General features: G+C 44.4%; 1 protein-coding gene across 2 annotated transcripts in view; it reads left to right on the top strand.

Moving 5' to 3' along the window:
- Nucleotides 1–27,391, top strand: part of RHCE (Rh blood group CcEe antigens) — a 692,073-nt gene that overhangs the window by 505,305 nt on the left and 159,377 nt on the right. For both annotated transcript variants that reach the window (XM_069622727.1, XM_069622728.1), the window contains 2 exons: nucleotides 6,975–7,141; nucleotides 7,586–7,723. In XM_069622727.1, the coding sequence (XP_069478828.1) occupies nucleotides 6,975–7,141; nucleotides 7,586–7,723 (305 nt within the window). The remainder of the gene's footprint in view (nucleotides 1–6,974; nucleotides 7,142–7,585; nucleotides 7,724–27,391) is intronic.

The raw sequence follows: 27,391 nt of genomic DNA, 5'->3' as shown, positions 1-27,391 counted from the left end.
GAGGAGACTCCAGGGACCGGTGAGTGATCAGAGGGTAACATTTGAACCTGGGCGCTCTTGGAGGCTGTTACAACGAATGAACGGAAGACGCTATGCAAAATATAGTAAAACCAAATCCACGGGTTGTGATGAATAATACGAATAAGATAAACTGTGAGCAACAGAATAAAAGCTCTGAACTATTGAATACCGAACAAAATGAAAACGTTTGTCAAATCAATGAACAGATGACAAGTTTGTGTGAAGTACACTTACAATATATTGAAAGCAAAGGTTGACTATTGCTGAAGAGTGTGAAAGCAATGTGATGAAGGAAAGAGAGCACAATGAAGTGAACAGAATCCTTCCTAAAATAGCTTAAATCGATCATGGTCCAAGTTTCTTAGGTCCTTAAGAAAAACAAAACAAAGGTCACATTTTCTGTCCTCATATGTCCGCATTTTATTACATGTTTCTCTCGGGCTGATTGCCAGCGTCGTCTTAAAGGACCAGCTTCAGAAACTTCACATGGGCAAATATCGCGGGCAAGGAGTCTCTGCGCTGTAAAAGACACCAGAAGACCTCGGCCTAGTCTATGTTCCTTTGTACTAGCAAGGAGCCATAGAATAATGTCCTCATCTCAGTTAGGCCTGTGCATGAAAGTGTGAGATGCTTCAAGGTCTCCATTGTCCCCTCTTTGTGACAAAACCTACAGTCTTCAAAGCTTTGATGTTGGTTGTAGATTGACAGAATCTGGCGAGTTGGGAACAAGTTCATCCTGAACTGCATGTATTGAGTTCTATACTAACTATTTGGGAATTTAGATAGATAGTTGGAGAGAGAGCCCCAGGACTTGTGCTCTCCTCTCATCGCGGTCTCTAGTCTGTATTGGTTTTTCTCGTTAATTGTCTTCACCCATCATCCTGCCACAATTTCCATTTTACCCTTACCGGTTTGTTAACTAGGTACTCCAGTTTAACCTCAAGATGGTCCAACAAGCTTTGGCAGCAATTTCTCCATTCCGTCAAAAAGATGTTTTTGTTCTCCGTCAACGCTCTTTCCAATATTTGATAAGGTTTAGGTGTATCTGTCAACAAACATTTTTGGGAAAGCATAAGGGATTTCCAAGTCACTTTGGCTTGTAAAGAAATCAGGCCCAGTTTGAAGCGTATCAGAGAGGTTGGTATTAGGTTTGGGAGCTTTAAGATTTTCCACCAAAAGCCCCCCTCCATGGAGGGCCACAGTTTCCAGGAAGTTAGGGGGAAACCTTTGGCTCTGTAGATTAAAACAGGTGATACCTTGGCCTAGAGGAAGGTCAGAATTGTTTTTTTGGAAACCTTTCCGTACTTTTTATGTATCAGTCTTCCGTAAGTAATCAGAGTCTCTAATTTTATTTGTAAGCCATTCTGATATGGAAAATCCGTTTTGCTGTTATTGATAAATGATCCAAGATATGTGACTAGTTCTGCCACTATTAGGGAGTTTTTCCTAATAAACCACTTGTGGACCCTTCCCGAACCATGGCTGCGGTCGCCCAGTATCATGATAGTAGTCTTTGCAGAATTCATGGTAAGTCCATTTGACGTCAGGTATTTGTCCAAGGCATCGATACTCCTCTGCAGTCTGAATGGTGTTGAGTCAAGCAGGACTATGTCACCTGCGAAGAGCAGGTTCGTCAGTGGATCTGTGCCCAAGTCCTGGTGTAAATAGTCTTACTTTAGACCAAGCCTCTTTGAGATCCGAGAAGAACAAACTAAACACGGTTGGGGCCAACGGGCAGCCGTGCTTCAGGCCCCCAAAGGTATCAATTGACCGAAACAGTAGACTGTGGACGCTCAGACGAATCTTGATGCTAGCACACTCATATAGGGACTTTATGACATCACGTAGATCAATTGGGAATTGCCAAGCCTCCAATTTCGCCCACAGGCACTGGCGATGGACGCTGTCGAAGGCCTTCTTGATGTCTATGAACGCCACGCAAATTTTGATTTTCTGGTTGAAGACTTTAGCTTTCAAGATGTTGATCAAGAAGAAGTTTACCTCAGTGCTGACACCCTTCAGGAATGCGGTCTGCCTAGGATCTACTTTTTTGGTCTCTTTGCTCCAACTTTGGAGTTGTTTTAGGAGGAAGGCCACAAATAGCTTGCCCAAGGAATCAAGGACCGCTATTGGGCGGTAGTAGGGATCAGATCTGCATCCTTGCTTGTAGATCGGGTCTACTATAGCTGAACGCCAATAATCCGGTATCGTGCCCATTTTCATGATTTGATTGAACAATTTGAATATGAAAGGAATCTATTTCTCAGGAGCTTCCTTTATCATGGAGTTGAAAAAAATGTTTTTGAATATTGCGAGACTGACACTTAGTACAAGTTGGCAAGTTGGACAAGCTAACGTCTTGGGGAAGGGAAAACCTGAGACCTTGTTAGTATGGTGAGATCTTAGGAGAAGAGAATCCTCAGGCCATTTTTGTAACGGTGTCCTCTTGGGGAAAGGAACCTCAAGACCCCTTTTTAAAAAACTGTGTTGTCTTCCTGGGGAAGGGAACCCCGAGACCTTTTGGAAATGTCTTGAACTTGGGGAATGGGAGCTGGAAAGCAAGCCAGGAGCTGGAAAAAGCACAGACCTTTATTAGGAACACTCTTTCTTTTGTTGCTGACATCCCTATACATTGTTTAGCTTTAGCTGTGAGGGCAAGTATAGGTTTTGCACACATATTTTTAAGTTGAACGTACTGACTCGGAATATCCTTAATTTCTTTAAGTAGGGAAATCCCACCTTAATATAGGGCAAGTTAGGCCTTCAACCATCCTGACATTTAAGGTAATAAACCACTTTTGTTTGACCCTTGAATCTGTTGTCTGTGTCTTGCATCACGATGCCTTCACAGCACTCAGGCACGTATTGGTGCAGCCAGTATAGAGATGTTTACTTGCAATGGTATTACTGGCTATAATAGCACAACAAATATGAATGTGTTTCAAACGTGGGCACAGTGGCCCATATTGGCACAGCCACTATTGTTATGGTGATATTTATTTACAATGTCATTACTGACTATAGGGGCAAAGAAAACATGAATGTGTTGCAAACGTGGGCACACTGGCACATATTGGCACAGCCAGTATTGTTATGGTGATATTTATTTGCAATGTCATTACTGGCTATAGGGGCAAAGAAAACATAAGTGTGTTGTTAAGAGGGGGCACTGGCATGTATGGGTGCAACTGCAGACAGCATGGAGATGTTTACTTACAAAGAGTTACTGGCATTATGGGGCTCAGCCAGCGTGAAAATGTCTCCTTGCACTCGCAGAATACTGGCATTTACTGTGGACAGAGTACTCATGAAATGTGTTGGGAATGCTCCTGTGTGCAGCTGGTGACCTGGCAGCTATTTTATATGTTCATGAGTTCTACTACAAAAGCAAATGTATAACTTTGTACCCAATCTTTCACAAAGAGCGTGCTTTAAATTGCACAACTTTAACCCAATATTTTTAAAAGTTGGGGGAGAACCCCCCACAAGCACCCTTCATGACTTTGGGCTTCCTCGCTGTGCTCAGTCGCTCATGCAGAATTGTGGTACTATTAGCACCTGTCCAAGAAAAAAAATCACTGGTCACCACTTCTTAGTTATAAAATCCATACATCTTATTCCCAGTTTAGCAAATCCTAATGTCAACTCCATTCTAATGGTATTGTGCTCATTCCTAGTTTACCTCCAGGTTATAACCACAGTATACTGAGCTGAGCAATTGCAAATCGCCCCACGCTATCATGGAGACAAACTGCCCTTGGAGAAACTCTGATTGTGCATCTAAAACTGCAAAGACAAAACACATATCCTCATGACCAATAAAACACAATGACACACATTGTAATGACTCTCAGGGCTCATCACACTGGCTTTCCATCTACATGGGGGGGAGGGAAAGACAGCCTATCATGGCAATATAAGGTAATTGCTGTCTGTACCTACAAAATGAACAGGTACAATATCAATACATTACAGTTTTACATATTCACATGCTCTTTTTTGTACTCTATGATAATGTTGCTTGCACAGTAGGTCCACTGGCAATCTGAGAATGTTAAGAGCAAGCATTAGCTTGGACCTACTTTTATAGACATTTCTGCACATTTTGGTTCCCCTTTTGCAAGGATGATACAGAGAAAACAATGTGGCTAAGTTTGAAGCATCCTGTCTCATGGCTTTTCTGATATTGTGTTCAGAAGCAAGAGGACCCCCAACACGAGAAAAAGCAAGCATTGGCAAAGCCAACCGTTTTGGCTTGACTGTAGGCATTTTCCAGGCACTGCTATCATATGCCCAGACCATTTACCAGCTGTGGGTTGCCTATAATGGCCAGGTAGTTGCATTATGTCAGTGCTTGGCAAATGCCTATCCCATGCTTACGAAGAAGCCAAACATGTTGTCTTTGCCAATGCGTGTGGACAATTGCGACAAACTATACATTTTAAATAATGGTGTAAATACGACTGAACTGCAAAGGTTTTATGTTACATGTATATATTATATTCTTGAATATGTTGTGTATATTTGTTTTGTGATTTTGTGGACAAGGCCTGAAATACATTTTTGAAATCGAAGCAAAATAAATAATGCCCATGAACAAACCAACACTGTGGTCTTTGTCAATGCTTGTTTTTAACAGGACTTCAGAATCAAGGACACATGTACTGCGTGTAAATAAAGTGGCTGAAAGCACACTTGAATAAGTGATTTTTATTACATGTGGTAAGTCAGAGACAGGAGACGGACAACAAGACGTGTTTGCAGAGGAAATAATGCCTCTTCTATCCCTACTTCTATGATGAATTGCCTCATATCAAAGAAAACAATGAACTTGTGCACATCAGTATGTCTCACAAAAAGTCTGTTCACTGTCTAAACGCATGCTAACCTAACATCCGCTCTATTACTATTACAAAGGGCCCTGTACATTACTGCCCTGCTCAATTCCCATATAACCAAACAACACTTGGGATTCTGTGTTAAAGGCAGGTGCAGTAACACCCTTGTTGGGGGACTCACTGTCCCCTGGGCAAGTGCGGGGGGTGGTGGTAAGCGTAGCAGGCTCACCTTTCTCACCCTAAAGTGGTTGGCTCCCACTTGAGGATCCTTCAGATAGCGTCACTTCTCCCCAGGTGGAACCCCTTTCCAAGAGACTAGGTAGGTGAGGTCGCTAACCAATAGTCGCCCTAGGGGTGGTAACATGTGGAAGGACCTCATGGAGAGGGACTCCTCTCCTGGGGATACGGACGCGTTTGGGAGACACAGCCCCTTTAAACCCCAAACCTGCAGGCTCATTTTAATGCACAAACCTTGTACTATACATAAGCTCATGTCCGAAACCATGTGTTACTGTAAAATATCAAACCACCCTGATATCATAGCTACAGAGATGAAGAAGAGCTTGAGAATGCTACAATCGAGTGGGACGAAGGCTCGGTCAGCTGCTGTCAATTGGACTGACGTTACGCTTGGGCCATCCACGCTATTTAAACTGAACAGCAAGGCAGGACAGAGAGCTCGATAACTGGAGAAGGGAGAAAGATCTTGAGCTCAATATCAGAAGACAGAGGAAGGTGTGACAAAGACAACTGTAGTAGAAAGTCTTGTTGGCTGACAGGGTCTTGGCTCTGAGAGCTGGAGAGATAGCCAAGAGAAAACTGGAGACTAGATCCGAACTAGTCGCAGAAGAGAAAACAGTGAACTGTAGGTCGGTGGACCGATTGGGAGAAGAAACAATCGGTCAAACGCCAGACCAGTTTGAGAAAAGGAGAAAGAGAAACCGAGAGGCACGAGGAAAGCGAATCATATACCGGCTGTAGGCCAACGTAGAGAAAGAGTGGAACTGGTGTGGTGGTTACGTGACCTGTAATGGGTGGACCGTGCAGTCCGACAATTTCGCAGTGACCATCAAGCAGAGCCTGCCAATGAGCCACGCAGGCAAATGAGCAGAAGGTGGATCAGATAATGGCAGTGGTGTGACCTGTGACGGGTGGGTTGTGTAGTCCAAAACCTGCACCCAAACCATCAGCAACAAGTGGCCGCGAGAGCAAGCAGGCTCAACTCAAGAACGGTATTTGAGCTGAGAAAGAAGTAAGCCTGATGGCGAATAATCCCGATGAAGTGGGTAAAGGAGAAACCAGCGAAGCCCCATTAGGGTTAAAGACAGATAGGTTTACATATTTTCTTTCTGTAATAAAAATCTATAGCAACCACTATGGCACCACTTGGTCAGTCTCGTCATTCCTTGTCACCAGAGGAAGATGGGACACATTCCCTGGATTTGTTATATATACCAGTAGCACGTTTACAGCTGCAATTAAGCTATTACCTCTCAGAAGACGGCTTTGATATAACACTGGGAGACCCCTCAAAGAGCAAAGATTGATGTTACTGCATGGATAGACATATACCAAAGAGATCCAAGGAGGGTGTGTTTTTTTTGGAATGTGGAGGGAGTGGATTGAAATGGCCATACGCACTAGCATGGCCAGGTGCTGTCAGTGGGTGGGTAAGCAACCAAACAACACTCACAGGCTGTGTGTCCCTCCTCACATCTCATCTCCCTCCTATCTTCACTTCCAGTGATAATAATTTTGGCTTATAGACAGCACTGTCAGAACCGTCTAATAGCCAAAACTAAAAAGGAATCTGGCATAATCTTATTGTTAGTGAGCTTAATAATAGAACAGCAACGTCTTTGTAATGTCAACACATCCAGGTGACAAAGAAGAAATGGCCTGTGAATTTCTTTTAAAAATGTTTCTTATTGAATTATGTGAATATGTTTTATGTGAAGGGCTAGAGCTCTCCTTACCCAACTTTCTTACTTGTAATCCCCTGGGTCCGTCCCCTATGTACAGCGCTCATTTGATTCCCTGCTATGTTCATGCTTTATAAATCCCATACATACATGCACAGAGAAATGATACTAAAAATGGTATGTTGCCTTTCAGGTGCTCTCTTCCTTTGGATGTTTTTTCCTTCATTCAACTCTATGCTGGTTCAAAATATTGCAGAGAAAAAGAATGCAGTGTACAACACTTACTTTGCACTTGCTGTGAGTGCAGTTACTGCATTTTCAATGTCGGCCATGACCAGCAAAAATGGTAAACTGAATATGGTAAGATTTAATTATTGGTTTAGTGGTAATGAACTGTATTAGTTATTTTTTATTATTTATATTGCATTTAGTGCCGGACTCTTGCAACTTCTAAGTATTAGGTGCAGAATGTGTTAGAGTAAAGGTTTGTTTCAATGAGGTCAAGATGAAGTTCTGTCTGTGTGAAACATGATGACTTTTAATGAACCACTTAAACTGTCAGTGTCACTATTTTCCTGGAAGTTTTGTGCGGCTCCTTTATCAATCCTTTTTCAATCACCGGTGGGCATTTCACAGCTAACAGCTGAGTGGCCATGGTGCTTTCACCAGAGATACCTCTCTTGAGCAGGTGCCTTTGCAGCAGTTGCTTCTTTTCCTCTTAAAGAATGTTTAATTAGCATTTACTATTTATTTTATTTTATTTTGGCGACAATGATTTCTAATTTTTATGATATTTATTTTCAGAACCATATTCGCAATGCTGCTCTTGCGGGAGGAGTCATCATTAGTTTCTCTGCTTACATGATTCAATTTCCTTGGATTGCAATGACTCTAGGTCTTCTTGCCGGCATTGTTTCCGTACATGGATTGAATTACATACAGGTAATGTGAAATCTTAGTAATCTGCTGCAAATTGCATCCACACATTGTATGTTTTAATGCAAAGTGTCTTGAGGTGAAAATGTCACAGAACAGCTGTTTTTTCAACCTATTCTAACTCTTGCAATAACCTGTTAAAGCTGTAAGGAAGGCATGATATCAAAGTAAGACAGACAAGTGATCATAGTTCTAAGGTGTTTATTGAACTTTATCAGGGGTGTGAAAAACCCCTATCTAAACCAAAATCTAAGATGGGAGCAAGCTACGACCATCAAAACTGTGGATTTTGCATAAGGTGTTCTCTTTTATTCCTACCAAACATCGTGCTCCTGTGGTGGCTGCCTTGGTCCTGAGTACCATGGACTATTGTAACTCTCTTTATCTAGGTCAGCCGAGCTACCTTATTAAACACCTCCAATTGCTCCAAAATTCTGCTGCTAGGGCGGTTATCCGCCCTCCTCCTTGTGCCCACCTGACCTCGCCGATTGAGAAGCGCATTCTTTTTAAATCTATATGCTCCGTACACCGCGCCTTCTACAATCAAGGGGCTGAATACATACAGGAAAAATTCTCCCGTTATGTGCCATCTCAGCCCATGCGCTCTCAGTCGGCCCTACTGATCTCTGTTCCTCGCATTAGGCTGTCCCGGATGGGCGGCCGCGCCTTCTCTGTGATGGCTGCTATTACCTGGCACAGCCTCCCCTTTCAGCTCTGTGCCAGCGAAAATCATCTGGTCTTCCGACACGACCTAAAGACCTATCTGTTCTAGTCCCTGCTGCCAAACCTCCCTGTCTACCTTAGCGCCAAGATACCTTCGGGTGAACGTTGCGCTTTAGAAACTCTCTAACATAACATCAAATAATAATACAGTCCTAGTGGAGTCTAGTCAAATAAAAAGGGCCTATACTAAAAAGAAACTATTGCCAATCCTTACCGCTATGCGGAGTGTGGGATAATGTTCTCAAAATGATAAGTCAGGATGGTAGGTTGTTGGCCTCCCTTCTCCACGTTTTTAGCATGTGACAAGGCGGGTGACTCCAGCACAGCACAGCACACTCCTGGGCTTCTCTGGCACAAGGTCACAATTCCTTTCAGCAACATCAGGGCCTTCTGTGCCCAAGTCTCTTTTATAAAAAGAATTTTGTCTCAGAGGACCTGATGCACCATAAACAACAAAGAAAGTTCCTTTCTCAATATTCACGCCAGGCAATCTACTCTTCACCCTGGATCCCCCTCTGCCGGGGACCGATCCTTCTTTTACCTTTAGACTCCCTCAGTCAGGCTCTGACCAACTTCAGTTTTTAGGCATCCCTCAGTCGGGTTCACATTTGCCACAACAATCTTCTTGGGTGTGTTACTGTTCACCCTGGAACCCCCTTGTCCAGGCTCTGCCCCCTTTTCAACAATTAGTCCCCCTCAGCCGGGCTCAGACCAATATCAATTTACGGACAATCGAAGACTTTCGAATGTGCACAGGATTTAAGGTAACTCGCTGCAGGACCACTTTAATTTCACAGTTCAATAATTCTTCCAGGTTGGGGTTGGAGGGGTGCCAAACAGAGGCCTTTGGGTGAGCACCCACGTGGCTTCAGACCACTCTGTATCTGGTACCTATCTTGTTTTCACAAAGTTCAATTGTATTCAAGTTCTCTTCCTTCATATAATGTTGGTGCTTGCAACCTGGAGCATACCACAGTCTGGTTGGCTATTAGAACTCAGCGGCTGTGCTGAACGCGTTGGCGTTGCTTTGCTGTCGGAGTCAAGGACAGTACCATAGTGGCAATCGCTTCTCCCCACTTTGACTATCAATGCAGGAGGGCCCTATGTGCCTTTGACACATGCTACACCTTTCGACAGCTTCAATCCCTGGTTTTAAGTTTCTTTTCGTTGAGGCTTCTTGACAGTCACGTTAAAAAAGGACAAGGGCAATTCCCGCCTTGTCGTCCTCTCTGATCTCGCCGCCTTTCTCCTTGGTTTAAACTGCCATTCCCAAATTGTTGCTTCCTCGTGCGTTTTGCTTGCTCAGAGTGTGCTTTCGTGCTCCGCCTTTTATCCATGTGGGGAAGTGTGATGAAGTCTGGTGTGTGTAATTATCAGTAATAGCCAGACTCTGCCTGACCCTTGTGTTGGGACATGTCAGGTATACGGCTCTGGTGTTAGTCACGATTAACTGTCCATGAGAAAGTCTTTGTGTCGCAAAAGAGGAGCGGGGGTTGAGTTCATAGGTATCCTACCTTGTAGGAAGGGGAAAAGGTGTTACAGGGAATGGGATACCGCGCCTCACCCTTCGGTGTCCCACTTCAACTCCCCAAAGACCCCTCATTCAGTTGATCCTCCGGCACTGGCCCACCCCCAGGAACCTGATCCAATAGCAATGGCCATGTTCTGGCCACCTGGATGACAGATCCCCGGGGAGAGACACCTTCAGGTTTTTTACAAAGCATACAGGTCCTCTTTTAGAACTATTAGAACTATGCAAAATCGGGGATTGGGACTAGCTGAATAATAGTTCTACACCAAGTTATCAACGTTACTCAATGTTTCTAAGGTGATGCAGCCTTAAGTCACTTAATTTACTGATGTTTGGACAATCTTGGTATCAATATCAAAAGTGATCAGTAATTTGAAACAAATATGTTTTTAATTATGACTTTATTATTATTTTTTTGTTACAGTTGTCGAAACAACTTTTCAATAAATCATTTAACAGTATAATTCGTAAAAAAGAAAATGAACATTAGGGAACTGAACATGAATAAAAAAGAAAAGCAAAATGATATCAGTAATGAAGCAATCTTAAACTTTGGTATAATAAAAACAAACAAATACTTATAAAATACAGAGTAACATTAAACAAATATTAATTAAAAATTTGATTATAAATATCTAAATAGAGAAAGAAGAAAAGAAGGAGAAGAGAAAAGTAAGAGGCAAATAGAACAGATCATAAGTAATCAGATAAAAGAATACAAAAAAGTAACGAGATATTAGTTATAAAAACGCAAGGACCAAGAGACAATGGGCCTCATTACACGGTAGGCGGTAACCATGGCGCTACTAGCGCCATGGTTGCCGCCGGTATTTTACCGTGTCCGCCTTGGTAGATGGCGGAATTACCGCCCTACTCCAAGGTGAGCGGGGGCGGTAATTCCCCATTCACCAAGGCCCTTCCCCATTCCCATTTTTGCCCCCCTAGGGCAAATTGCAGTACCGTAATTAGCACCAAGGTCCCTTTGCAGGTTCGTTTTTTAACGCCTGCTAAAAGCAGGCGTTAAAGTACCAACCCGCAAAGGGACCTTGTAATAAGGCGGTAAGGGTTAACGGTCACCGGTAGCATTACCGGTGTCCGTTAACCCTTACCGTCTTCCGTGTAATGAGGCCCACTGATTTTAAGTGCTCTTTCTCATTAGTTTCATTATGATGATGAATCTAGATCAAGTAAGCAGATATATTTAACAATAGCTATTTGCAGATGTATTAATCTTGTATAGTACAATTGCTTTCAAAGATCATCTTAGGTTACGGTTGTTACATTTGCCAAGTAAGGTTTAAATAGCATAATACGCTGATCAATTAGGGCGAGACACTGGGTTAACAGATGAGATAGTGTTTCAATACACTCCTGATTGCAACAAAATCGACAAAAGTTCTCACTAGACTGTAATTGCAGTCGTCGGTGTTTCAGATCTCTAGTAGGACACAAATTCAATTATTGTAATACGTGGTTCAAAAAGAAAATTTTAAAAAAAATGGGGCAAACAAAGGGTTGTGACTTGATAACAGTTCATTCAATCTGAAGTTATTTTCGTGAAACTTGTAAACATTGCAAAAAACCACCTTACAAACACACTGAAACAATCAAAGCCCAAAAATGCATATATTTTAAACACATAAAAAGTGATGTCAATGAATGCATTTTGGAAACAAAAAAGAATAAAAAACAAGTACACAGGCTGATTAATGTTGTTAATTGTGTATTGTATTTCAGATTACTCACTGCATTTGTGGGTCAGTGTATAAGGGCAACAACCTGACGATTCCAAGGTCGCCACAGGCTCCCCAAGGTTGGATTAAAGCCCTTTACATAATCGAGTAAAGGATCCTTCTCAATTGCTATCTAGTCACTGCTGTTGCTCTAGCTGAATGGATCAATAGTTTTGAAAATCTCTCCTTTCTAAGATCTCACCTCTGGAGATAACTTCAATAGTTCCTCTCTTTGAATTCATGTCTTCTGATTTCTCTTCCTTATAGCCTTTGGTTACTTCTCCAACTAAGGTTGAGATGCTGGTTTAGGTAGCTCTGGTTCAACTTTTGGCTTTGGCAGCTAAGGTACAATCAATGGTTTTAGCAACTCTGGTTCGGAAGATGGCATTGGGAACACTAACTCAGTTTCAATCACATTCTTTGACAACTCTGTCTCAGCAGTTGGCTTTGTCCACTCCGGTTCAGTCTCTGGCAACTCTGGCTCAGCTGTTTCCCATGACGATTCTGAATCAGCCGTTTACTTTGAAAAGTTTGATTCAGTTGCTGCGCCACACTTTACTTCCAGGTCTTAGTCGCCCCTTGGATCGGATATCGAAGGCATTTTCCTCTAACCCCCATCCCTGTGGTTACCATTACTTTCAGCTGCCAGACTGGAACTCCTTGCCCCGTTCTAAGGGTTGTGAGAAACCAGAGGGTGTTTGAACCGCTAGTCCCTGGGGATTTCTCTCTTAGGTGGCCAGGCCAGGGCCATCACATTTGGGTGAGGTGTCTTCGGGGAATGGGGTTGAGATAGCCGATGGCGAGATGCAGTTTTCACCCTTATTTTGTTTTTCAAACCCATCCTATGTTTTAGGATGCTCCGAGATCCCAACTCCCGCTGCTTTTTACACAAACTCTGGGCTGAGGAAGGGGATGACTGGCAATAACACTACTGACTTGCATGCATCGTACTGGCCATGTCCTTCTAATCGGGTCAGGCAAAGTCAGGCACTTAATCTTAATTGCATACCCCTGATACCAATTAGCTCACCTCACACGAATAAAAGGCAGAAAGAAACCAAAGACACAAGGAGCAAGGCAGAACACAAGAACATGCAGAACCTATGGGACAAAGGCACATCTACTGGAGCAGAGCAACAGACCAAGGGACAAGAGCAGCGGACCGAAAATACCAAGGCTTCACTAGTGGAGGTATTTGCCTCCGACAGGCCGCAAATTACTCGTGGGGAAGGCCAGATCTTCAGACAAGTGAAGATTGCATTGCGTTTCAAGGACGCCAGTGACCCTCCCGGGTGAACGGCAGAGTTGGGGAGGCGAGGTCAAGCCTGTGGTACTAACCTTGACTCAAAAATGGGGAAAACGCCAAACCAGAAAGAGGCACACACAGCCGGTGAGTTGACAAGTGACCTGAGAGACCAGTGTGTGTTAAAGTGTATGAAGTAGCAACATCATATCAAAGGTAAAGGCTGCACGTGTGTGGATGAGATGTGAAGAAAGGCAGACCTGTGAATGAACTTTGATGTAAATAACAGCTGGGAAATCAGCGATACTAAGTAACGGAGTGCTCCGGTGAACAGCGGTAACCCACTCGAAAGTCTCCATGAAAGGTACTTTGCTTAAAGCGAGAAAGTGAATGAATAGTAAAAATACAAGGAAGAAGATTAATTCCTACAGAAGGGAAGAGTGAAAATAACAGTGAACTTTGGTTCGAAGTGGTCCTGCAGTGGTCTGACAAATAAGCCACGCACATTCAAAAGTCTTCGACATCCGAAAGGGGTCCAAGCCCGACAGAGGGAGACCCGAAGAGACATAAGCTCAGGGAAGGGAGCCCCCCTTGCAACTTGTGTTGAACTTTATTGTAGGTCATCTGAGCCCGACAGAGGGAGATCTAAAGGAACTGTGTGGTGAAATGAGCCCGGTAGAGGGGGATCTTTTGGGACTATTTTTGGATAAGACATTATTTTGGAAGAAAGAGAAAGAGTCTCAAGCATGGAAGGCCAGGTGGACCTAGATCCACAGCTTTTTGAACTGTGTATATTGTATAGAAAGCCGAGTCACAGTGTAATCCTGCCTACAAGGATCGTCTTACTCCGTGAGGCCTAACGTGGGGAGGAGAGCTGATTCAACCACATTATAATTTGAACACTGATTTTTCCTTTTGTAGACATTTTTCCTTGTCACGCTTTTTGTGCAAGAGATAGAGCAGGCATTTGTTTTTTTTTTAGCATAGGCCATTTCAATTTGACAGACTGCACTACGACTACGTTATTTATTATTTGACGATCGAGACTACTTCCATCTTAGTTATAGGGCAGTATAGGAGTTTCTTTCCAATTCCAACCATTTAAATAAAGGTTTTACAAATTGTACCCATTGTGTCAATCTCTGCTTGTGATACCATGCCTCCCCTACAGGGTCAATTGTCGGACTGATGATATTGTTATAGGTCCTCTTGCCAGGGGTCTGTTCTCTTTAATAGTGTGTTTCCTCCTCACTGAAGATTCTGGGCTTCACCAAAGACCACAGCTTCTAGCAAAGCGGTTGGGCCTGGAGGGTAGTCCCCTCTGTAGCGTATCGGCTCTTTTTCAGCCACTTTCATAGAAAACAGTGGGTTCTCGCCTACTCTTCTACCTGCCTAGCCACCTTTGTCTGGAATGCTGTTGCCTCTTACATTGGTACTACCCTGACTGTGTCTGCCTTTCTTTTATCTCTGGCCTGGCATTGGTTGTTGACCAATTGGCTTCAAGCTTGTGGAATACCGGAGAGACAGAGGCTTTAGAGTAACTTACTACCATCTTGGGCGTTTTGTTCCTTTTTCTCTCTGTTTAGCTGCCCGCATGGTCTCTGAGTTGTCCTGTTTCTTCTGGGATGTGACATGCCTATGTGGCTTAAGGCTCTCTGAATGCTTTCTGTGTTGCAATTGATGTTTTGGGCTGCTGTTACTCTTGCATGCCCCCTGAAATGCCCCCAGGGAAAGAAGGTATATTTCTGTCATTCTACAGGGATGTCAGTCAGAGAGAGGAAGATTGAATTTTTTCCCATCCAGGTTTTTGCATTACTCCGTACCTGGGCTGTTTATACCAGGAACAAGATTGTGGAGGGTCCCCATGGGGAATTTCTACAAGGGGACAGGGTCATCTCTGCATAGTCTGTCACCGGCTTTGTCTTTTCACCTCGCAATATTATTTTGCCATGTTTTGAATTTTTGCGAGAGGGATGTTTGAGTCCACTTTGTTGACATTGGGACTGATAACGGCCAATGTATTGTCTCATATCAAATCTCTGTCCTATGGGAACAGATAATACCCTCCTGGATTCTCCAATCTCATGAGCTGTTTTCCAAGTCTGATTCCAGTCTGGACATTGATCAAACCGGTTTCAGGTCAAGGGTCTGTGAGTGTAATGCATGCTGGGAATGAAGTTGGCTCTTTTTCTTTGCTCAGATGTCTGCAGATGGGCAAAGGATTGGGATTGACTACTCAGAACAGGTAGGGGGTTGTGAGTAAACCTAACTTTTTATTTTTTATTTTTTTATTTGTTATAGTTGTCTTAACAACTTTTCAAATATTCAACCACATATATATACATACATTTACAAATTTTCCAATCTTACAAAGGCTAAAAGATAATACATTCTTACAATTTCCATACTTATCACATAACCAATAACAATTCATAATGTACAAATAAGTCACATCAATTCATTCTAGTTACAATAGTACGACCTAGTTGGGCCAGTTTGACCAGGCCTTGCCTCTTACAGATAATCAATTACCCAATAGGCTTTATGGAGTAATACATTACTCGTTGAGGGCCTCTTGGTCAAGGAGCACAATTTGAAAGAACTGCACTATGGCTATCTGAATTCTTGGGCGAGTACTGGAGAACAGCGAAGGCCACCTTTCGTTACTCTCCATTGCTCACTGTGTTACCAGGATGTTTGCGAAACATCTAGTTCGTACATTACAGAGTGCTTCACATTCCACTAGCAGATGCTGTAAGGTCTCCCTTTGTTCTGGCACAGTACAGTATCTGCAGTAGTTTTGTTCTTTCGACAGCTTTTTCCTTTTATAAAGGACATCTCTCGTGTACCATAAATTTAATCTGAATCTTAGGTACCCCATTCTCACTTTAGGAGAAGGACTTCTCAACAGATATTCTGACATCAACCCATATTTTTTTACACCAAATAAAAAGATATCAAAATCTTTATTTTGGGAACATCTTGACATGTTCTCAGCCCAATCAGCCAAATATATTTTTACTTTCGTTCTAGCCGGATTTGATAGCAATATTTCAACCGTAATATCGGCATTAGCTAATTTGTTAAATACATGCTTTCTCCATTTAGTAGCAAAGGTGTTTGAGGATTTCAGCAGATAATGGGCTTTAACTTTCAATATGTTGTTACTTTGCCGTTCCAAGAGGCACTTACGGAGGAATGCACACTGTTTCCAAGTTACCTGAGCATACATAGAGGTCAATCCTAATTCATATCATAAAATTGCGATCGGAACAGTATTGGGTAAATTTAAGATCTGTTTCCAGTCGATCCCAATAACACTTTTCTTTTGGCAGAAAACCTTCAATGCGGTAAAACACAATCGGGATTACCTTCATTTTATAAAATAAAATGATATGTTTCATAGAGAACTTCCCGTACTTCCTAATCAACAGTTGAGATTGTGAAATAAGCTGTTGATTTTGTTCTTCCTTACTTCTTCTTCAGATAATCTATTTTTTTGTGTTGCCGATTAGCACCCCCAAGTATTTGTAGTGCGATACATTCTGTACATTTTCTTTCTGGATTTTCCAGGAGAACATATTACTCCCTGTAGACTGCTGTTTTTCACATCTTAGTATTTGGGTCTTCGCAATATTAATTTCTAAGTTATTTACTTGTACATAGAGGCCCAAATTTGTTAGCATGTTTTGGAGGCCTTGTGGCGTTTGAGACAATAGCACAAGATCGTCCACGTAAAGCAGATACAGGATTTTTTGAACTCCCAACTTAGGCGGGTCACCAATACAGTTGTTAAATTCGAGCCCTAGATCCAAAATGAAGAAGTTGAATAGAAAGGCTGCCAGAGGGCACCCTTGTTTTAAACCTCTCTGTGTTTTAATTAGAGGGGAAAACTTGCCATCAAGGGAAATCCTAACTCTCACTGACGTATTTGAGTGGAGCAAGATTATCAGTGAGAGAAGGGTGTCCGGGCAACCATGCTTCTTCAATTTCATGTATAACAGATTTCTATCTATTGAATCGAAGGCAGCTCGAAAGTCTATAAACCCTAGGTATAGAGGCTGATTCCGTTCTGCTTGTTGGGCTTGAATCATATTTACCAATATAATACTCGGGATAGTGCCCAACCTGGACATAAATCCTGCTTCAAAAGGATCGATCAGCCCTTTAGTCTTCACCCAAGACTGCAACTGTTTGAGTATAATTTTGAAAATAATTTCGCAGGGATGTCTAAAAGGGAGATGGGTCTATAGCTGGAAGGTGACGCTCTCTCTCCCTTTTTATATATTGGTACTATAATTGCTTGAGTCCAGGACTCAGGTAAGGACTGCGAGGTATTCACCAAAATCTTGAACAGAATCGAGGTCCAAATTGCCAGATATTTTTTTAGCTGGAAATTAGGCAGCCCATCAGGCCCCTGGCTTTGGAGTTACTTGCGGATCTAATAAGCTCTAAAATCTCTGACCATTCAAAATCCAGAAGGAAAGTGGGGAGTGACTTCAAATGATCTGGTAGTATATCTGCCTTCACAGGTGCATAAAGCATACTAAAATGTTCAACCCACAGATTTAACGGGACAGCCGTTGATTGCATGGCTAGCTGGGGGGATGTGACAGATTGATTTATCATAGCCCACATTGTAGCAATGTTCTTGCTAGCCAGTGTTTTTAGCATGTTAGAGCCATCCTCCTGAAACATAATAACTTGGTGAGACTTCAACCAATTTCTGTGACGCGTTCTAAGCGTATTTGTTATTTGTTGACGTAGAGGGAAAGGGTCATTTCTTATTTGTGAGGTCAGCTCTAAGTTTCGCTTTACGAACCTTAATTGCTGGGTCAAAATGATGTAAGTGTACACGCTTGGGATTTGCTTTAAACCTTTGTTGTTGAATAGCTTGGATAAAGTTAGTATACACATATTTCGACTTATCAGGCCAAGTGTCAAGCAACTTAGACATGCAGCCCAGCTTGCTATCTAATTGTGCTAACTCAGACTCTGACCATCAAAGACGATTCCCCCCCCCGCGTTCACCACACTAGTACCTTGCATAAGATCTATTTTGTTGGATTCTGATGCGCTCATCCTCCATTCAGTTGTCAACATGTTATGGTTCGCTTGCATTTGTTGTTAGTACAGAGAACTTTGTCATTAAAGACAAAAGTACTCTGCTCACATATATATATAGTCGATAATCGACTTACTATCGCCCTTATGCCATGTCTCAACTGGTGGTATGTCCGGAGATAGAGCCCCATTAAGCATGAACACCCCTCTCGCTTTAATTAGCGAATCCCATCTCCAGTACCTGGTCTGATTTTTTGTTTCGGGGAACACTAGGCATCTCAAATATAAATCACCAACTAGGATCAATGCACTAACTCTGGTATCAATCGAGATCAAATCTAGTAGGGAATTCAAATCAAGGAGAAATGTGTCTTCAGACATGGCAATCGGGTTCCAGTATATATTTAGAACAGCCACTTCATCTTTCTCAAACATTACTTTTATCAAAAGCATATATTTATTCGGAGCAGCCCAACATTGCAAGGTTATACCTCTACCCATTTTTACTGCTGTTAACAGTCCAGGGTTTGGACGTCCACTAGTTGGATTAATTGCAGCATTTATGTGGATTTCGTGATTCTCCCAAAGTGGGGATTCTGCGAGCCACATCTCTTATAAGAGTACTATGTCCCATTTATTCAGCTGACTTTGGTCCTTATTAATCAGGTGCTTAAACCCTCGCGTGTTCCAACTCACAAGAGATATTCTCTCGTCTATTCTTTGTTAATTCTGCATACAGTGATTGCAGCATACACACATAACATTGTTTGGATTACTTTTCATACCAATATTAGCGTGAGCAGAAGGTTGACCCTCCGATCTTACACCCCCATCTTTCAGGGGGTGCATAGTTTTTCCCGTTGTTTCTAGATTTAGAGCAAACCCCAATCCGGAAAGTTCTTCTTTATTTTGCCAAATTAGGTTTTGGACAACTCTAGGTTTAATTCAAAGCCTTACTGAGTTTAGGGACCCCTTCATTGAGAACTCAACCAATGCAAAATCGGAGGACACAATATCCTCCAGTTGCGGAATTTCGGAAAATATACCCATCACGGCTCTCCTATTCAAATCATATTGTGTAGTCAGGGGAGGCTTACAAGCTAGCACCAAGGAGTAAGGTGCAGGGGGTTTTCTATTAACATTCCTTGCATTTCTTTCAGCCCATTTAGACAGAGTAATATTGGGAGTTGGTTGGTTTGGTGGTAAGTTCTTTGCCATCACTTTACCAACAGCATTTTCTATTAGGGTGATAATGGAGCTTGTTATATTCTTTTGCGGCCCCTCACAGTCACCATGGCAATTATTGTCTAATACTTTCAAGGCTTCCTGTACAGGATCCGGTGGAGGCCCTGACCACTGCTTTTCTCCTTCTGTGCAGGCAAATTTGCTCAACACACCCCCGCTTTCACAGCTTCTAACGGGCACAGGTTTTTCAACCAGCACTTTTTTATTAGCCATGGAGTGTTTTAACTGTAAAGAGTCCACCACCTTCTCAACTATGTCAGGTTTATGGGGAGCAACAACAGTCGGATTACGAGCTTCTAACATATATGCATCAACTGCCTTCCTAATTTCAGCCCTTTGGGCCATTAGTTGAGCATCACTCTTCCCCTTTTTCTGTAAAGGGAGTCTGGGGCCTTCTTGAGAACCCTGTTGCTCCAGACCATGCCCATTCGCTTTCTCAGCGTTCTCAACGTTCAAAACTTCCATTAGCTCTTCGAATGGAGGGTATTCCATTGCCTGTACTGGGACAAACTTAAGGGTATCAATCCTTTTAGACTGTGCCAGTTGATGATATTTTTCTTTAATTGCTTGCGAAGTTATTAGAGTATTTCGTTTGGACAGGGTAATGGTTTTAAAAAAGTGTTTCACCGATGCCTTGCCAGCGCTCTTTAGAGCCGGTTGGTTTTTAGGGAGTTTTTTCGGTATTTCTTTTAGTTTCTTCTTATTCTTTACTTCGGGGATATCTAACACCTGAGGTTTCATTTGTGCTTTTTTACTATTCAGTATAATTCTGTTTTGCCCAGCTAGTACAGAGTTCCCTTCTAAGGCGTCTGTTGGTTCCATAGACATGCCATAAATGATCTTTGGAATACAGGGCAGTAGGGGCAAGGTGACTTCTGTTGGTTTTTCAAGGTTGCAATTATTACACGATTGAGAGGACCCCGTGGTTGTTTTTGTTTGGGTGGCTGCCATAGATATACCAGTCTGACTCATATTGACCTTGGCTTTGTTGTTGTTAATAAACCCATCCCTCTCAATTAACCATTGGGGTGTTTTTCCCAATTTTTCATCCTATGTAGTTAATTTACGCTCACATATTTTCAACATTTTAAATAGGGCATGCATTGTTACATTCACTGATTGCAAAGTTATATTCAACATATTGTTATTCCCTTGATGGCAAGTGAAATATGTATTTGTGCTATGATTAAGCATTACAACATTAATAGGGGATGAAGACATATTAATTGGAAAGTGAGGCACATTGCTAGAGAAAGATTCCTCACAGCTTTGTTCACTGTCTGAAAACATTACAGGAGAGCTTGAAAGATTTTCTGACATCAGGCTATTAGAGAACACTGAATCATTTGGGTCTAAGTCAATAATCACCATATCCGTTTTCACTTGTTGATTTATTTCAGATGACTTAGAAGTCGGACAAATGCTAGGCAAAGATTTCAGGATGGCAGTATCTGTGAAGGACTGATCTATAGGAAGAGGCTTGTCACCAACAACACTAGAAGGATCAGTTCTCTCGTCTTCAGCAGGCACTGAGGTACTACTTATGCGTGGTTCCGTAGAAGGCATATCAGGCTCTGGGGTTTCTGGGGGCTCAACCTCCAGTGTACCTGCTTTGGCTCTGAAGGCAGATAGGGAGCCATTGCAAAATTGCCGAATATTGGCGTTCCCAAACGTACCATTTTTTTTTTTTTAAACGGTTTTATACATTTTTAAAACAAATAAACAATACAAACCAAACTGTCAGCGCTTTTTGCAACAATCACATGAACATCAATTAGTCAAGACCACTGCTCCCCAATCCCTCCCCCCTCAAGAGCTTGTTTGTCCTTCACTTTCTGTATCTGCTACGTGTTGCAGGGTATCACCTCCTTCCGAGTCTGCAGAATCCGTTATTGTTCCAAACAGTCCTGCTATTAATACTCTCCAGGCCATCAGGGTACCCACTTCTTCTTCCCCACTCATGCTACATGCCTCCTGCCATACCACCGTTTCAGCCTCCGCCCATTTCTGCAATTCCCGCCACCATACCTCCACCCGTGGCTTATGACACTGCTTCCATCCCATGGCAATCCTCCGTTTTGCGAGCACATATGCCAAGTCCTTCAATTTCCCAACATGTTTAAGTTTCCGTGGTCTGGGAAACCCTCCCAACAGGCAGGCCCAGGCCGTATCTATAATGAGCATGACCCCTTTGTCCACTAGTTTTTGCGCCACTTCTCCCCAGAAACTCTCAATCACTGGGCAAGACCAAAACATGTGTGTCATATCAGCATTTTCCTTGTCGCATTTTGGGCACGCTTGTCGTCCCGCATTTCCGAACTTAGATATTCTCATCGGGGTCATATAAGCTCTGTGCGTTATATACAACTGTTTTTGTTGTAATCTAGCATTTCTTGACACCTTCTTGTGGTATCCCATAGCACGCTTCCACATCCCATCCTCCATCTATGCTCCCACCTCTGTTTCCCAATCCAACCTCAAATGCGCCAGCTCCTTTCCAACCTAGGTCATCACCATCTCATACAATCTAGAGATCTCATGCCCCCCTTCTGATATGTCATATATTGTCCCCATAGTGGTGTCTGGTTCCTTCGCCAATAAAGTCTCAGGCCAGATTTTACGAATATTCTGCACCAGCCTTAGGTACGTAACATACTGGCCCCTGTGCAAGCCCGCCTCTTCCCCTAGTCCTTCAAAATCCCTAATGGTCCCCTCTTGCCAAACATCCCCCAATGTAACCAGTCCGACCGACTCCCATTAGGTCCTGATTATCATCCTTAGTTGCTTGTCTTCCCCTCCCAAAGCAAACAACGGCACCTGCGGGGAACACGGGTACGGGTCCTCCGTCATTCGACATACTCTACGCCACATCTCCACCCCAGCAACATCATTCCCGGGCGCTCCTTCATTTCTGAACTAGGCAACCAAATAATTTCCTTCAGGTAAAACGGAGTGCAGTCCTGTCCAAACAGCCTAAATTCAGGAGTTGCCTCATCAGAGAGCCATTGGACCACATATTGTAACTGACCAGCTACATAATAGGCCTCAAAATTAGGCAGCTTAATACCCCCCCTCTCATGGAAATTCTGCAACTTCCATAGCGCCACTCTATTCCGGGTGCCATGCCATAGGAAGTCTCTGCACATACCATTCAGCTTGGCAAAAAACTTCTTAGGTATCATATACGGAATATTGCTGAAAAAATGTAAGAGCCTAGGCAGGACCACCATTTTAAGCATCGCCCCCGTCCCATCATTGCCAATGGCAACTTCTCCCAAAACGTCATGCTTATGCGGATTTTTCCCACAGCCACCTCACTGTTATGCAAATGTTCCTTCTCTACCGTGTGATACACATCTATTCCGAGGTAGCGGAAGGAACCAACCGCCCATGGTATCGGCAACACTGGCAACCGCTCCGGAAGGGTTCCTCTGTAGCTACCCAATGGGAATATACTTGATTTTTGGGGGCTCACCGTTATGCCAGACAGTTCCGCATACCTTTCCATTACTTCCAGAAAATATTGAAGATTTTCCTCTGGATAGTTCAAATATAATAGCAAATCGTCAGCATACAAGGATATTAGGTGTTTCTCTCCCCCTACCTCGATGCCTATCATGTCATATTGTTGCCGAAGGTACACTGCCAGGGGCTCCAGGGCCAGAATATATAACATCGGGGACCAGGGGCACCCTTGTCTGGTGCCTCTGCTAAATTGCCACCTCTCGGATATCACCGCTCCTGTACGAACCCTAACTAGCGGCTCACTGTACAGCAACTTCGCCCACCTAATGTAGCCCGGACCCATCCCGTATTCCCTCAGGGCCTCCAGCAACCACGACCACCTGACTGAATCGAAAGCTTTGACTGCATCTAAGGACACAACCGCCATTTCGCCCTCGCTCTTGCTCCCCCATTCAACCACCCGGTGGAGTCGCCTATGGTTGTGGGTTATGTTCCTGTTTGGGACATAACCTGTTTGGTCCGGATGTATCAATTTACTAATAACTTTCCGCAAACTATTAGCCAGGACCGCCGTCAATATCTTGCCATCATGATTCAGCATTGACAAGGGTCTGTAGGAGCCACAACTATGTCCTGGTTTGTTGGGTCTAGGGAGCGGTATTATGATTGCTTCTCTAAGCGATTCCGGCAACCGGCCCACCTCAAACGATTCATTAAGCATTTCTAGCATGGAGGGGGGGGGGAATACCTCCTCTCCATATGCTTTATAAAATTTGCTAGGAAGACCGTCCGCTCCCAGGGTCTTACTGGTGGGCAGCTGCCTCACCACCTCATCTAATTCCTCCAAAGTAATCGGTGCATCCAGCTCTTCTCTTTCTTCGGCACAAATCTTAGGTAACCCAATATCTCTCAAAGTTTCCCTTATCTCCTCTCGGCTGCCCCCCTCTTTGTCCTCATATAGTGCCCTGTAATAATCCAAGAATGCCTCATTGACTCCTTCTTGGGTGTCCGCTACCTCTCCATCCTCTCTGGTTATCGTCCTAATCGGGGGACTAGGGGTTTCACTCTTGTATAGCCACGCTAAGAGGCGGCCCGTTTTATCCCCACCTGGATGCTGCCTCTCAACATACTTCTTATAGTTAAGATTGCAGAGCCTTACCCAAAGGTCTGCACACCGCTGCTCGAGTTTAAGTACTAGCTCCGCATCCCACCCTCAACTATTGAGTTCCCTTTCCAGTTCATCCTCAGCTCCCCCTAACTCCGTCAGGACCCCACCCTGCAGGCCCTTTGATTTAGCGATGGCAGCACCCCGCAACACCACCTTAAAGGCGTCCCAGAGCGTGCCCGCCGAGTCCACACTGCCAGTGTTCTCTTCAAAATAATGTATAATCTCGTCTCTGATATCCTCTCTGAAGACCGGATCCTTGAGCGCCTCAGCACGGAGGCACCACGTCAGTATCCGCGCCCTGGGGCGGCAGTACTGCCACACCAGGACCAGAGGCGAGTGGTCCGATAGGACCCTCGCTTTGTATTCTATTTGGGTGGTCTCTACCACCACATCTGGCGTGGCAAAAAAATAATCAAGTCTAGTATGCAGTTGTTGCGGGGCTGAGTAATGTGAATACTGCTCCTCATTAGGATGTTTCAGTCTCCAAACATCTGCCAGCCCGAAGTCGTCGAGCAGCGTCTGCAATGCCCTAGCTGCTGGGGTGGGCCTATCAATCTTATCATCAGATCTGTCTACTCTGGGGTTCAGCACACAATTAAAATCCCCCCCCAAATAACCGCCCCACCCACACACGTACCCAGGTTGGTACACAGAGTCCTAAACTATGCTGCCGTGTTTTGATTGGGGGCATACGTATTTACAATGCACACCTCTTTATTCTCCACCAGTGCCTTTAATATAACCATCCTCCCCTCTGTATCCACCACCTCCTGTGTAAGTTGGAGCGGAACATGCGGTGCCACCCAGACCAACACTCCCCTAGCGTAGGCAGAATACGGAGAACCCACTACAATACCTCTCCACTTCTTCCCCACCAGCTCCAACTTTTCCCACGTCAGATGCGTCTCCTGCAACAGTGCAATATCAATCTTCTGTCTTTTCAAATACATCATGACCTTGTTTCTATTTAAGTAACTATTGAGTCCCCTGACATTCCACGTTACGATCTTAATATCCCCCATAGCTCATAAGTATCCTCCCCCCTTCCGTGCAGCCAATCCCACCTGCCCATGCGATACAGATACAACCCTCTAGCTCTTTCTTGTAGCCTCATGTACAAACTCGAACTCCCCATAACTATGTACACCCCAAACTCCTCACTTCCCTCCCCACCCTCCACCCCTCCCTTCCCCAACACCACACTCCCCAACTGCTGCCCAGCTCCATCCATGGAACTCAGGCACCCCCACATCTAGCCCTGGAAGCACCAACCAATGCCCAGAGCTCAGTAGGGCGAAGTTGCCCTAATGGCCACTTAACTAAGGTTACTAAATGGGGTAAAAATATCTGCTCTGCAAGGCTCCCCTAAAAACAGCAATAGTCACAGTGCTCATAACATGTTGTTTAACTGTCTGGCCTTCTCTGCCTAAGGCCGCTCAAATGGCTATAATCAAGTCCCAAAGTCCTACTCCGTGCCATCTTGTGGCGCCCGCCTCGTGCACTACTTATCTCTCCATCTCCTCTTCCCGTCCAAACGTCTGGCTCCTGGGGGCATCCCTGCACATCGAGCCATCCCATGGCGCCCTCCGGAGTCTCAAAAAACAAAGTCCTCTGTTTATGAAAAACGTTCAATTTCGCCGGATACAGCAACATGCATTTATGGCCCGCCTCTCTCAATCTCCGCTTTACCGTCCCAAAGTTCATACGGCTACGCTGCACAATCAGGGCCGTTATGTTTGCCGCCCCTCGTTTAATCGTTCCACCCGTGCGGAAGTGTTCTACTATCCTCTCCCGATCCCGGTAATTAAGGATTTTGGCAATTACTGGCCTAGGTGGATTTCCCGGCGGCGGCTTCCTTGTCAGAGCTCTATGCGCACGTTCCACCGCGAATCCCTGAGATAAAGCTCCTCCGGGTATCTCCTGCAACAGCATAGATTCGATGAACTCCGTGGAATCGTGGCCCTCTGATGCTTCTGGCAGGCCCACAATGCGTATGTTATTCCGTCGGCGCGTCCTTCCGCCTCCTACGCCCTGTTCTCCAAGTTGCCCACTCTCTGCACCAGGGCATGCAATTCGGCCTTATGGGAGGCACAATCCGCGGTGTTCGGGCTCACCTCTTTCTCAAGGGTCTCAGTGCGCTCCGCCAGAGACCTGACGTCCTGTCGAAGTAAATTCACCTCTTCCTGCACCTCACCGACCTTAAGGTCCAATGCTGTGTTCAGCTCAGTAACGGCCAGTTCAAGTTTAGCTTCCCAGGCCGCCTTCAGATCCGCAATCGCAGCCAGGACCTCCTGGTTAGTGCCCGTCACAGACATGCCGCCTGCAGGCGACTTATCCTTGCTCTTGGAACTTTCCAGACCAGGGAACGTCTTGGCGAAGTCGTCCAACGTGGGCTGCTTCGCCTTCGGTCTCACGGTTCTATTAGACATGATTCTGCAGCCGCTGGGCACGTTCCAGGGGGCCACTCTCGAGACACCCCCAGGCGAGACCTGTCCGCTACCATGGGTCGTGCTTTCCCATGTAGTCGCATAAGCCCCACTCCGGCAGCTCCACGGGGTGGGGGGCACGCACAGTCCACAAGCTCTGTGAGCTTCTCACGCCGAGCTTTCCATGCACAGTGTCTCGCTACTTAGATGCGTCGTAGTGCGGCCTCAGCCCTCTATCACATGCCCAGAGGCCTACGCCAGTAATAGAACACTCTAGAAATATAGGCCAATTCGCGTTAGTATCCCAACATAGGGGACCTGTGTTCCGCGCAAGTTACAAATACGCACACAGTCCGCTCCTGTCACCCGACCACCGTGCGGCCTACTCCTTCCTTTGTTCCGGTCGTTGATCAGCCATTTTGTTTCGTCTTCCGTCTCCGGCGCTCCTTATCTTTTTCTCACAAAACTCCACCGCCATTCCTCCCGCGCATTCCAAAAGTTCACCAGGCGCAGTCAGTCCGTTCACACAACAACATGTGTGTTTTCAGCAGTCATAGGCACGTTGTTATGCACTATTTCGCCAGGATCATTTCAGGATCTCGGGAGCTCCTCCAGATCGCGACCTCCAACATGGCCCTCGTAGCCACGCCCCCCCAACGTACCATTGCTGGTTAAACCATATATAGGGGTGGAATAGGCAAGAGAAGACGGCCTATTTTTCATTACCATCAGGTCTTTCTTCCTGCGTACAGGGCTTTTTACAGGCAAGCCAACTTTCTGGGCGCGGAGAATCATGGGCCCTTCTTTTCACACGACAATAATAGGTGGATTTAAAGTTTACGGTTTGTCACCAATCGCTCCTTGCTATGGCTAAACCAGAACTTACCGCTTACGACCACTCAGAAAGCAAATCCCAACAGTTTTTCACCACCAACGTACAATATTAATAATATATAGCCCTACACCTGTGCCCGCTCCGCGCACCGTGAACAGTAAACAGTACTTGATTGTACTTGCCGGTGCGTGTGAGGGTACACTGGGTTATGGGTATTTGAGGAGGTCTGGGGAGTGACACA

Source organism: Ambystoma mexicanum, chromosome 11, assembly GCF_040938575.1.
Source record: "Ambystoma mexicanum isolate Mex_15411 chromosome 11, UKY_AmexF1_1, whole genome shotgun sequence".
NCBI classification, from domain to species: domain Eukaryota; kingdom Metazoa; phylum Chordata; class Amphibia; order Caudata; family Ambystomatidae; genus Ambystoma; species Ambystoma mexicanum.
Note: the sequence above shows the minus strand (reverse complement) of the source record. Positions and strands in the feature narration are given on the sequence as shown.